Consider the following 12596-nt stretch of genomic DNA (forward strand, 5'->3'; position numbering starts at 1 on the left):
GACATGGGAAGGTCAGCAGATTACACAGAACCTATGACCAACTACTTAACCCAAATTTTACAATAAGGTAAGAGAAAAAGAAAAAAAAATTCTGGCTTCTTCTTTGGTACAAAGGAAGGGCCAAAAAATTTTACATGGATTTTCCAGATGATTGTGCCCCTACTCCTCATAACATGGAAGAGATAACTGTAGATGGACATAGACATAGTCACAGACATAGATATAAATATAGTTATAGACATAGCCATAGTCACAGACATAGACATAGACATAGATAGAGTCATAGTCACAGACATAGACATAGACATAGTCATAGACATAGACAGACAGATTTAGTCATAGACATTAGACAGACAGATTTAGTCGTAGACATTAGACATAGACATAGTCACAGTCATAGACATAGACAGTCATAGACATAGACATAGTCACAGACATAGACAGACAGATTTACTCATAGACATTAGACATAGACAGTCACAGTCATAGACATAGACAGTCATAGACATAGACAGTCACAGACATAGACATAGTCATAAACATAGACATAGTCTCAGACACAGACACAGTCATAGATATAGACATAATCGTAGACATAGACATAGTCACAGTCATAGACATAGATAGACATAGACAGACATAGTCATAGACATAGACATAGACATAGTCTCAGACACAGACACAGTCATAGATACAGACATAATCGTAGACATAGACATGTGTCTATATTTAAGGTAGTCCAAAAGTCTTAGTGCAGTTTTAAGCTGCTCTTAGACTTTTGGGACACCCTGTACATAGGAATGAATAAATGTATATATACATGCTAGATAATTAAGTGTGAACGTGTTATCTCCCCTGATTCAGCATAAGCTCCCCCAAGGCAGGGCTTATTTCATTTTTGTCTTTACATCACCCTTCCTCTATCACTCCCACTTCCAATCTGGCATTAAAAAAATCAAACCTGTGATTTTATTCACGTACGGAGCTTCTAGGAAGAACTTTCTAGTCCTAGTGAATTATCCAGGGCACTGAGACGTAGGGTGATTTGCCCATGGTCATACAGCTAGGATGAGTCAAAAGCAGGACCTAAATCCCAACTCAGAAGCCAGATCTCTAGCCAGGCCCCTGGCCCTTCATGGACCCTTAATAATTCTTGTTGATTGAAGATGTAAATGAGTTCCTTGAAAAGAAGTAACAATTTGGTGATCAACATTGCCCCATCCCCTTCCATTTTTAAAAGAATTCTGCCTTTATGGCTTCGAAGAGCTTCAATATTCCCATTTAAATTTTCTCCTCTGACAGCCCTGCTGCTCCCTTTTCTAAAGCATCTGACAGTTTTCATAGTGATTGCCTGACAACACTGCCATGGGAAAAGCCAGGATAAGAATAATTATCCTTCTTTCTCAGATGGGAAAATAGAGGACCAGAGAAGTCATAGATTTAGAAGTGGGAGGGGACCTTGAGACGTAGGAGAGAACCAATTAATTATCTGGTACAACCCCCTCATTTTGCAGAAGAGAAAACTGAGACTCAGAGAGGAAAGTGACTAGGGTCATACAGCTAAGAAGTGGTAGAGCCAGACAGAGCCATACGGGATGCTGCTGGGCATTTCGGGGATGGGGGCGAGGGCAGGGAAATCTGTTGAACTGGAGTTAGATGCCTGTGACTTCCACTGTGCCTCAGAAAGAGCACTAAGTTTGAAGTCTTCAAGTCTGGGGACCTATATTTATAACCCAATTCCTGTCCTTAGTAGTCTGTGACTGAACAAATAATTTCATTTCTCTAGACTTCATTTGGGGGCAGCTAGGTGGCATGATGGACAGAATACTGGGCCTGGAGTTCCTGAGTTCAAATTTAGCCTCACACACTAGCTGTGTGACCATGGGCAAGTCGCTTCACCATGTTTGCCTCAGTTTCCCCATCTGTAGAATGAGCTGGAGAAGGCAAACTATTCTAGTGTTTTTACCAAGAAAACCCAAAATGGGGCAATGAAGAGTTGGACATGGTTGAAAAAATGACTGAACAACATAAAGCCTCAGTTTCCCTATCTATAAAAATGGACAAGAATTCTGAGATTTGCCTTCCAGAAGGAAGGCAAACACTAACCTTTCTTGTGCAAAAAGCACTTTGTAAACTTTAAAGTGATATAGAAAAAGGCGCTATTCTTCCTTCAAGAGTCAGCTAAAATGTCAACTTCTACCAGAAGCCTTTTCCCATCTTCCTAAATTCTAGAGCCTTCCCTCTGTTGATTATTTTCAGTTTATCCTGTATATAACTTGTTTGTACATAGCTGTTTCATATTGTCTCCTTTGTTAGCCTTGAGCTCCGTGAGCACAAGTACTGTCTTTTGCCTTTTTTTTTTTGTATCCCCACTGCCCTGTGCATAGTAGGCGCTTAAAAAATATTTGCCTGACTAATCTCTCCTGGGGCGGGGGGGGGGGGGGGGGGGGGGGGGGGGGGGGGAGGAGGGAGGGTTGCAGGTTCCCCACCCCTGGGTTAAGGGAATTGCCCAGATTTACACAATCATTGGTGGAGTTTGGAGTAGGGAATACAGGACAGTGGGAAAGGACAAACGAGTCCAGTTTAAGAAGGCCCTTGACCTAGCTGAGTTGGAGTCCTGACCCTACTAATTTGCTATGTGATCTTGGGTAAGTCATTTCCCTTCTTTGCTTCTGCTTCCCTACCTATAATATCACACCATTAAATGAATCCCATCTCTGAGCTTCCTTAGCTCTATCCAGAGTTTCCTCACCCATCAAATAAGAATAATAATCCCTGTATTATCTAACTCCCAGGGCTGTTGGGATGGTCCAATGGGATCATATTTATAAAGCGTTTTACTGCTTTATAAATGGAAAATTCTTTATTGAGGATGTGAATGTCAAGGTGAAGGTTGGGTCCTTCACTCCCCGAAATCAATGGAAGTCTCCTTCCAGCAAGGGGGGAGCCTACAGCTCAGGGAGGGCGGCCCCCCCCCCCCCCCCACTTCCCAAGGCAAAGGAGGCGAAAAACCTTGAAGAGAGAGCTCGCTGCATGTTCTCACACCCACTATCTCTCCCCAGCCAGCCAGCTCCCTCAAAGCAGAAGTGAGAGGCTGGGAACTGGAGGATGCTAAACTTGGGCTACCATAATAATAGCAGCAGCTGACATTTATATTGTGCTTCACTGCTTCCTTTACATTTATTAACTCAATAGATCTTCATAATATCCCTGTGATGTAGGTAGTGCAAGTATTATTAACTTTCCCCTCCCCCCTGCCATTTTACAGAGAAGGAAACTGAGGCTTAGATAGGAAGTGATTTGCTTCCAGGTCATATGGCTAGTGAATATTAAAACCAAGACTTGAACCCAGGTTGCCTTGCTCTACATATAGGTAATGCTCCTTTTGTGAGACCAACCCAGATGGAAACAGTGGGGCTCTGTGAAGTTTTGTGATTTGCCCCCGTAGTCAAACAGCTAGTAACAGGCAGAGTTCGGATTTGAATGAAGATCTTTTGAGTCTGAGTGAGATAATAAGGAAACAGCCCTGTCTATCTTGGGACCAGCCCTGCACAGAGAAGGGAAAAAAAATAATAGCTAATCACTTGCAAGGTGTGATTTCAAAGGATTAGAAAAGAACTCAACCTCCATCTCCCAAATGCCTCCTCTATATTTTGGCCTAATGCTGACTTCCCAGGATTATAGAATCAGTCCTTTAAAGAGTTTGCACCTTTAAAGAGGGCAGCTGAGTGGTGCAGTGAATATGAACACAGAGCCTAGAGTCAGAAAGACCTGAATTCAAATCCAGCCTCAAACACTTACTAGTTGTGTGACCCTGGGCAAGTCACTTAACTCAGTTTCTCTTCTGCAAAATGAGCTGAAGAAGGAAATGGTAAATTACTCCCAAATCTTTGCAAAGAAAACCCCAAATGGAGTGGGATAGGACTGGAAAATGGCTAAACTATAGCAGTCTTTAAAGAGGCAGTTAGGTGGTTCAGTGGATAGAGCACTAGACCTCAAGACAGGAAGATTTGAGTTAAAATCCATTCTTAGAAACTAATCGGCTGTGTGACTCTGGCAAGTCACTTAACCTTTGTTTGCCTTAATCCACTGGAGAAAGAAATGGCAAACACTCCAGTATCTTTGCCAAGAAAACTCCATGGGCTCCCAGAGTCAGACACAACTGAACAACAACCTTTAAGGTGTAAATCCTCCTACAATGTAGGGAGGAGGTACTCTCATGGGTCACTAATACCTTTAAGTGAATTGGCCTGTGGAGGTAGGTAGCCACGGTGCTTGTGAGTCAGGGAAATTCAGGAAATTCCAACACCACCTCTTAACCACACCACCAATTTGTGTCCCTGGCAGATCATTTTATGCCTCTGGTAACTCCCTATCTCCTAAATCATAGCCTTTAGGAGTTCCCTTCCCACCCAGTTGAGATCATAGATCCATCAAATGTATTCACATTTGACAGAGGAGGGAAGTGGCCTCACAGTAAGTGTTAGATTCAGGGTTTGACCTCAGCTATTTTGACTCCTAGACCAGCAAGTGTAGCAATAGAGCTAGAGACTCAGAGCCAGAAAGACCCGGGTTTGAATCCTGCCACCGACCCTGGATGATGCTGGACAGGTCACTTAACCTTTGATCCTCCTCAGGATAACATAAATGAAACACTTGGAAAATCTAGAAGTACCACAAAAATATAAGCTGCAATGGTGAAGATGAACAGACCCCAGGCCTGGTTGTCAGCATATGTGGGATTAAGTGCAGCCATGCCATCGACTTGTTGGGTGACCTTGGGGCCAGCCCTGTCCCCCCTCTGGGCCTCAGTGTCCCCCTCTGTACAACGGGTTTGGCCCTGATGTTCTGTGCAGTCCCTGGCAGTTACTGACAGTCTGTTCTCTGTTTGGGCCCAGCTTGCTGTCCTCTCCAGCCAGTCCCCGCTGGCTGCAGGCCCTTACCAATCTATCTCTTAATGTGGCCAGTACAATTACAGGGGGCTCCCCAGGGCTGCAGCCAGTGAAAGGTACTGCATTCAGTCTGATCAGAGACAGCTGTAGCCAAACCTTTATCAGAATACAATTTTCTAATCAAGTCTCCTTTTTCCTTTTGCTCGGCAAGACTCGAGACTCTTGGTTAAAGAAATCCTGTCTTCTGTCATCTCTCATCTCACTGTTTCTCCCTCCTGGCTGTTTATAGGGAAAAATGAGGTAGAGCTTATGTTGCCTGGTGGGGGTTATGTTGGGGTCCCTTCAAGGTGAGGGGATGGCAGTGGCCATGGCTGACTGCTCAGAATCTGTGGCCAAATTTCAGCAGGCAATAGGGAGGTAGAAGAACCAAGGGGTCTGTTTGTCCTAGTCAGTCAACTAACATTTAAAGAGTCCTCCCTCACTTAAATCCAATTCACTCGCACATCGTGGCATCCACTTCCTGACGTCATGGTCGTCTTCCAGACAAATTAAGAGCAGCATAATGGAAGAAGCCAGCCCTGCAAGGAAGCTGAACGGGAGGGAGGAGAAGAGTTGTTCCGTCGTGTCTGACGCTTCGTGACCCCATTTGGGGTTTTCTTGGCGGAGATACTGGAGTGGTTTGCCATTTCCTTCTCCAGATCATTTTATAGATGAGGAAACTGAGGCAAACAGGGTTCAGTGACTTGCCCAGGGTCACACTGAAAGTAAGTGCCTGAGGCCAGATTTGAATTCGGGAAGATGAGGCTTCCTGACCCCGGACCAGGTGCTCTATCTACGGCACACCAACGGCCTGGAGGGTGGAGGAAGGTAATAGATATTTATCCAGCATCTACGAAGTGCCAAACACTGTGCTAAGTGCTTCACAAATATTATCTCATTTGAAAAAAGTGGGAGGCAAGGGAGGGGACAACAAAGGAACGGGACAAGACAAGCCTGGCTGCTCTCCTTAAAGGGAAGGAGGTTCTGGAAGAAGCCATCCAATCAGAGAGACGGACCACAAACCCAGAGGCTAGGTCCCCAAGTTAGGTATCATAAAATCACAGAATCTCAACAGAATTAAGAGATGTCGGAGAAAATCTATTCCGACCCTTCTTGAGCAGTGACTGTCATCAGTCTCAGCATCTCCCTGAAAACCTTTAGTTATGGGGAGCTCACTACCTTACCCATTCCGTTTTCGGACTTACTTTCCCCTATTCCATCCTGAAATTTGCGTCTCAGCGATATCCATCTAACCGAGGTTAGATGTCTGGTGACATCTGTACTAGGTCTTAAAAGACATTCGCCCACCACCCCGGAACCTACAGGAGGTTAGCAGACCCGGGCTCAGCAAGAGGGACCGGGATCGGGAGTCAGAGACCGGTTCCAGTCTGGGATTATTTGGGAACCTTAGTTTACGGGAGGGGTTTCTCAATTCAGACAATCTACTGAATGTTCTGAGTTTTGAGATCCTCTCCAGCGGCGGAGGTGCGATGGGGAGCTGAAGCAACCGTGCCCTGGGGCCGCTCTTGGGCAGGGAGCGGGTTTGGCCCTCACTTCCCCAACGAAGCCTTCGCTCTCCTTTCTTCCTTTAGCCTCATCTCCCCCTTTCTGCATGCCGGAATCCCGGTCCCTTCCTTGGCGGAGCGGGAGCCCAGCCCACGCAGTACCTGCCAGAAGGAGGCCCCACCCTCCCCTGGCCATTGGCTGGAGTCCCTCAACCCCGACATTCTATTGGTCGTCCGCGCTGTTCATCAGGCGAGCCCCCGTTTGGGTCCGCCCTCTCCGAAGGGCCAGATCGGAGAAGCCTTAAAGCAGCCCGGGTCCGACTCGGCTCACTTCTGCCTCCGCTGGCCAGAGGCGCAGCCCAGGGGAAGGCGGGGGGCGCCCAGGGGAAGGCGGGGGCGCCCAGAGGAACCTCTGCTTCATCTTCCCGGCAAGCCCAGGTCAGACTCACTCCGCAGCCAAGTTGGGCAGAGACGAGCAGGGGCTCCCGGCCCCATGGAGGCGACCCTCAAGTGCCTGTGGGTCTGCGCCCTCCTCGGTCCCGGGGTAAGTGACCAGCGCCCGCAGTCCTCATCTCGCCTCCAAGGGTCGCTCCCCCTGTCTGCCAAATCCCTCTCGGCGACTCCTTTCTTATCCCTTCCCTGGGTCTTGTCGCCCCCCTCCACTTCCGTGGGGCTTCCTCTCTGTTCGCATCCGCCGGTGCACCTCAGGTCCCCTTCCCGTCTCTGCCCCCGATCCTCCCCATGGCGCTTCCCATGTGTCACTCTCCCCCTTCCATGTATCTGGCCTCCCCGCCCGTAGGTCTTCCTTTCTGTCCTCAGTTCTGCCACCGCTCCCTGCACCCCCCACCCCCCACCCCCGGACCTTTTATCTGCTTCCCGCTTTGTTTTCCACCTGTACCCGAAGGCTTTCAGATGCCCCCTCATCCGTCTGTCATTACCCTTGTTCCCCCTCAACCTGTGTCTATCTCACCTCTGCTTTTCGCTCCTCATTACTTCTTCCCTGACCAGCATGTTATTGAGAAGGAACTACAGTCCCTTTGTCCAGATTACTGTCCCGAGTTGGGGGAGGACAGGGCAAATAGATCCAGAAGCCAGTGATCCCAGCCGGGCTCAGGATGCTTTCTTCCTGTTCCCTCTCACCCCCAAGTGCCAAAAGTTGTTCCCCTCACTTTCTCGGGGCTGGGTCCCCATGCCCCTACACTTAGCTGGCTCCCACCAGAGACAGGTTTTCTCTTCTTGCCTAAATCGGCCAATGAAGAAATCATCTCTTTACAAATCTTCCGTGCTCTGTCCCCGTTCTTCAAATCACAGATTTAGGTTTGGAAGGGATCTTTAGAGATGGATTTTCTGAGGAGAAACTGAGGTTCATAGGGTAACTTGACCAAAGTCAGAGTAAATGAGACAGTATTTAAATTCTACCCCCAACTCCAAATCCATTGTCCTTCCTGAGGCTTCTTTAGTTCAGTATGTGGGTGTATTTGGGGGTGGGAGAAAAATGCGAAGAGATGAAGACCCAAATGAGCGTTTTGACTGTCTTTCCCCTTCTGTCACCAAGCCCCTTCTAGCTCAGCATCTAATGGAGTGAGTTGGGGAGACAGGGAGAGCCCTCTAGCCTCTATGGAAAAATAGACCCTGTTTGAAAATGCTAATTCTGATATACCTCCCATCAACTCCGCTCCCCTCTGGAAGAACTCATGCCATACTCCCTGCAGGTGGTGGAGCAAAGTGAAAAGGGGTAGTTGTCAGAGCAGAAGAGACTGATGTCAGATTCTCTTCCTTTTTGTGCTTACTTTCCCCCAAGGAGACATAGCCTGGTGTGATGAAAAGAGCACTATTAGATTAAGACTCAGGAGATGTGAGCGTGAGACTACCTTGGTGGTGACCTCAGGCAAGTCACTTCACTATTCCGTGCCTTAGTTTCCCCAATTGTAAAATAAGATCATTAAGCTAGCTCCTTTATTCTAATTCTAAACTCCGTAGGTTTGCTTGTTGTATAGGTGGGGCCAGAAGGGACTGTGGGGCTTACTTTAAACACTCCCCTTAGGGTAAAGATGGGGCCAGTTTAAGGAGGTTTTGTGATATATCAAGGAAAACACCATTGAGGATTTAGTTCAGAGCCCCTTGAAAAGAGGAAGAGATAGAGGACCTGGCCTGACTGCCTCCTTCAATGCCTGCTCCCTTCCCCAGTCCTTGGAAGAGGGATCATTGAATTTAGAGTTGCTAAAGTAGAAACTGAGGTTCAGAACAGGCACATGACTTGTCCAAGTTCACTCCAGTTACTGAGCAGCAGAGTTCCTGTTCCAGCTTGGGTCCCCTGCCTCACGTTTCAGGGCACTTCCCACTTCACTAATAACCAGGGGTAGGCAGCCATTATCACCAAATGTTTCCCTCTTCCTTATTTCTTTTCAGCATAGACTCTCATCCTCAGAAGAATAGTGGAGGATGGTAGAAGGAACACACTGAGCCTGGGAGTTGGAAGAGTGGGTCCACCTCCCGGATTCTGTCAATGCTAGCCTTGTGCCCCTGTGTGTTCCACTCCCTTCTGAAACTCCATTTTCTGCTTTTTAGAAACTTGATGCTATGTTCTTGTTGTTGATAAAGATGATGATAATATTACTAAGACTCGCGGTGAGGAATCCAGTGAGTCCCTAAGCTCGATTGGGCTACAAGGGATGAGATGGGGGTGGATGTTTGGGAAAGGATGAGTGACTGGTGGCATCAAAAAGGAAGGCAGTCAGAGAATTCCTGGAGCATCTGGAGAGATCTGGACCCTCCTGGAAGGTGCAAGGAAGTTCACAGACCCCAAGTTGAGAACCCCTAATTGTTCCAGCCTCATCATTTTACTGATGGGGAAACTGAAGCTCAGAGAGGGGCACAAGTGAGTTGCCCAATGTGACATAGGTAGTAAATGGCAGCTGTGGAATTTGAACCCAGGCCCTCTCATTCTAAATCCAAGGTGGAAGGTGTAGTGTTAGGAAAGTCTGGCCAGCAGTTGAGAAAGCAAACATCCCTGTTTTCATGGGCCTGTGGTTTTTTTCTCTTTTACTGAGTTGGTGACTTGCCAGGAGAAGCCAGTGCCTCTTGGAGAGTGATTTCAATTGGCCCTGATCCCATAGGGCTGGCATTGCATGGGAGGTGGGGTCATGGCATGTTTGTGTGTGTTTTGAATGACTGAGGGTGGACAGTTTTGTAAAGGACTGTGGTTCATGGACAGGAACCCTCTGGGCAGCTCTTGATTTTATTATGGTGAGGGTTAACAATCCAGTTTGTACCTTGTTTATAGAATGTATGCCTAGAAAGGTCTTGAGAGTTCACAGAGTCTAACCTACTCACTTTAAAAGCAAAGATCAGAACAGAAAAAGAGCTTGCTCTGGTTTACACAGGGGGCACGATAGTAGACCTAGAATCTGGGTCCTCTAACTTCAAATCTAGTGCCCTTTATTCTACAGCTTTTGTAGTCCTAAACTCAAGACCCCTTCCTCCCTTACCACAAATTTTGGGGAAAGATCAATGTTAAATTCAATGTAGATCAATGTTGAAAAAAGGTTGGAACCTATAGCTGCACTGAGGATTTGGAACAATCTATATTCAATTTGTTTTCAACATCTCCCCTACGCCAACATAAATTCTTTGAGAGTAGGGGTTGTCTTTCTTTGTGCTGACATCTCCAGAGCCTGATGGATGATTTGTCCCCACCCATTTGCTCCCCACCAACTACCTCTTTCAATAGCTCCAAAAAAATTGACCCAATATATGTGCATGTATATGTGTGTGTATATATATATGTGTGTGTATACACATATATATACATATATAATATATGTACACATATATACATATATACACACACACACACAAAACCAATGACAAAAACACACCAGCAAGTGACTGGGTGAGGCAGGGTAAGGCCCACCCTCCCCAAGGTTCTGGCAAATCTCCAAATTGCTCTCCCTGACTTCAGACCCCACAGTCCTCCTCAGACACAAGGGCAAGATTTGCTCACATTGAATGAAGACGGAGTGGCTCCCACCAAGGGAACTGGGCAGTGGGACAGGCTTTCTCTAGTTTAACCCAGCTACCTTCCTTTACTCTCCAAGGAGGAGATAAGGCTCCTTTCAACAGCTCCTGAACAGAAAGAACAGTTTGGTTTCTAAAAGGGGTTTCATTCTCTACAGCCTCCCACCACAGTGGAAGTTCTGCTGACTTTGGAGACAAAGAGCATAGGTTGAAATCCCTGGGTGACCATGGATTTTGTTGTTGTTCGGTCATGTCTGACTCTTCATGAGGCTAATTGGGGTTTTCTTGGCAAAGATATGGGATTACCATTTCCTTCTCCAGCTCATTTTACAGATGAGAAAACTGAGGCAAACAGGTGACTTGCCCAGGGTCACACAGCCAGTAAATATCTGAGGCAGATTCAAATTCACAAAAATGAGTCTTCCTGATTCTAGGACTGGTACCCTATTTACTGCACCACCTAGCTTGGTTATGACCTTGGATAAATCACTGCCTATGGACCTCAGTTTCCTCATCTGGAAAAGGTGAGAGCTAGACTAAATGGCCTCTGAAGTATCTTCCAGGTCTAAACTTTGTCATCCAGTGTTCCAGCTGAATCAGGATCCCTTTCTATCTAGACTTCTGTTTTCCCATATGTATGATTTGGGGGTGGGGAGGACAGTGGAGAGAGATGTCAATGATCTTAATGCTAATCTCTATGCTATCCCCTAACATTCTAAGCTCTACGCTCTTCCCCTTTCCTGGAATGCCTTTCCTCCTGCTTTCTACCTGCCCCTCAAGTTCCATCTTTTTCAGAGAGCTTTCCTCAACAATCATCCCATCTTTCCTTTCTTTGGCCTAGACTCATAGCATGTCAGGGTTAGGAGGGACCTAGGAGATCATTTAGTTCAATATCTTTCCTTTATAAATGAGGCTTAATGTTGTCACAGGAAAAGCTTGAAGTGGCTTATTTGAAAATCAAGGAGGGCATAGGAATTGACCTGGGGATTAGATGACCTTTTGGGTCTCTTTCAGGTCCAAGGAGGTCAGAGGTCAGATAGACATGGGCATTTCTTTCTCTTCCTCCCTTGTTCCGTCCCCCTCAGCCCAGCCATTACAAGGCAAAACCTATCCTCTCCCAGAGTCTTTCAGGTGCCAATCAACAAAGTCATAAAGTGCCAGTTGCAAAGTTCGGTTTGGAGGCTGGGGCTGGCCTTACAGACTCTGTTTATAGCTACATGACCTTAGTAAGGAAGGGGAAAGTCTGAGAATAGGGAAGGAGGAGGGAGAAAAAGAAGAAGAAAATTAGCCAGCATATATCTAGAGGAAGTCTTGCTAAAATGCATGAGGTTAGGCAGCCTCTGATTTTTCCATTAACTCTTTCCACCCTATATCTTCCCAAGTCTGTCTGCCTGCTTGTCCCATTTTTACCTAGCAAGGGACCGAGAGCCCTCAATAGGATCAAAAAACGTCTACCCTCAGTTGTCTACCACATCCATGTGTTTAGACTAAGAGGCAAATAGAAGAATCCAATTCAACAAATATTTATTAAGCCTCTTTAATGTATAAGACTCTATGCTCACTCCTGAGGAACCTGTTCTCAAGGAACTTATACTTTACTATGGGGGTCAGGGTGCAGAGATGTCATATACACAAATAACTGATACAAAGGAGAGGAAAATACAGTAAGTGCAGAGGAGAGGTCCAGGCAAGCAGCTCCGAGAAATCTAAGAGAGAGATGATTCCTGACTTGGGAGTGGGATCAAGGGAAGGTTTCTTGGAAGAGGTAACTGAGTTCCACCTTCAAGGAAGGGAAATACTGGAACACCTGGAGAAGGGGGAAATGGGGAAGGGTTGGGGTTAATTCTACCCCTAATTCTGAGTTCAGTAGGACTACAGAGGAAAGAAATACATTCTAAACATAAGGAAGAGTGAAAAAAAGACTTGGATTTGGGGAAGCACAGGTTAAGAGCAAGAAATGGAAAGAAGCCTGGTTTGGTTGAAACTGTAAAGAAAAGATATTAGTTTGAGATAAAAGCAAATGCTAAACCGAAGCCAGGTTATCGAGGACCTTGAATGCCAGGATCAGAAATTTTATACTTTATTCAACAGGCTGTGGGACCCATGGAAAACCTTGGAGCCAAGCAGTGACAGGATCATAGCG

At 46.4% G+C, this 12596-nt stretch overlaps 1 protein-coding gene across 1 annotated transcript in view; it reads left to right on the plus strand.

Annotated features, from left to right (window-relative positions):
• The first annotated feature begins 6717 nt into the window (after positions 1 to 6717).
• The window catches only part of VIPR1 (vasoactive intestinal peptide receptor 1), a 90206-nt gene continuing 84327 nt past the window's right edge, over positions 6718 to 12596 (plus strand). Inside the window, exon 1 of the mRNA XM_072652045.1 lies at positions 6718 to 6980. Coding sequence (XP_072508146.1) covers positions 6930 to 6980 — 51 coding nt within the window. The 5' untranslated portion in view covers positions 6718 to 6929. The remainder of the gene's footprint in view (positions 6981 to 12596) is intronic.

Source organism: Notamacropus eugenii, chromosome 1, assembly GCF_028372415.1.
Source record: "Notamacropus eugenii isolate mMacEug1 chromosome 1, mMacEug1.pri_v2, whole genome shotgun sequence".
NCBI lineage: Eukaryota > Metazoa > Chordata > Mammalia > Diprotodontia > Macropodidae > Notamacropus > Notamacropus eugenii.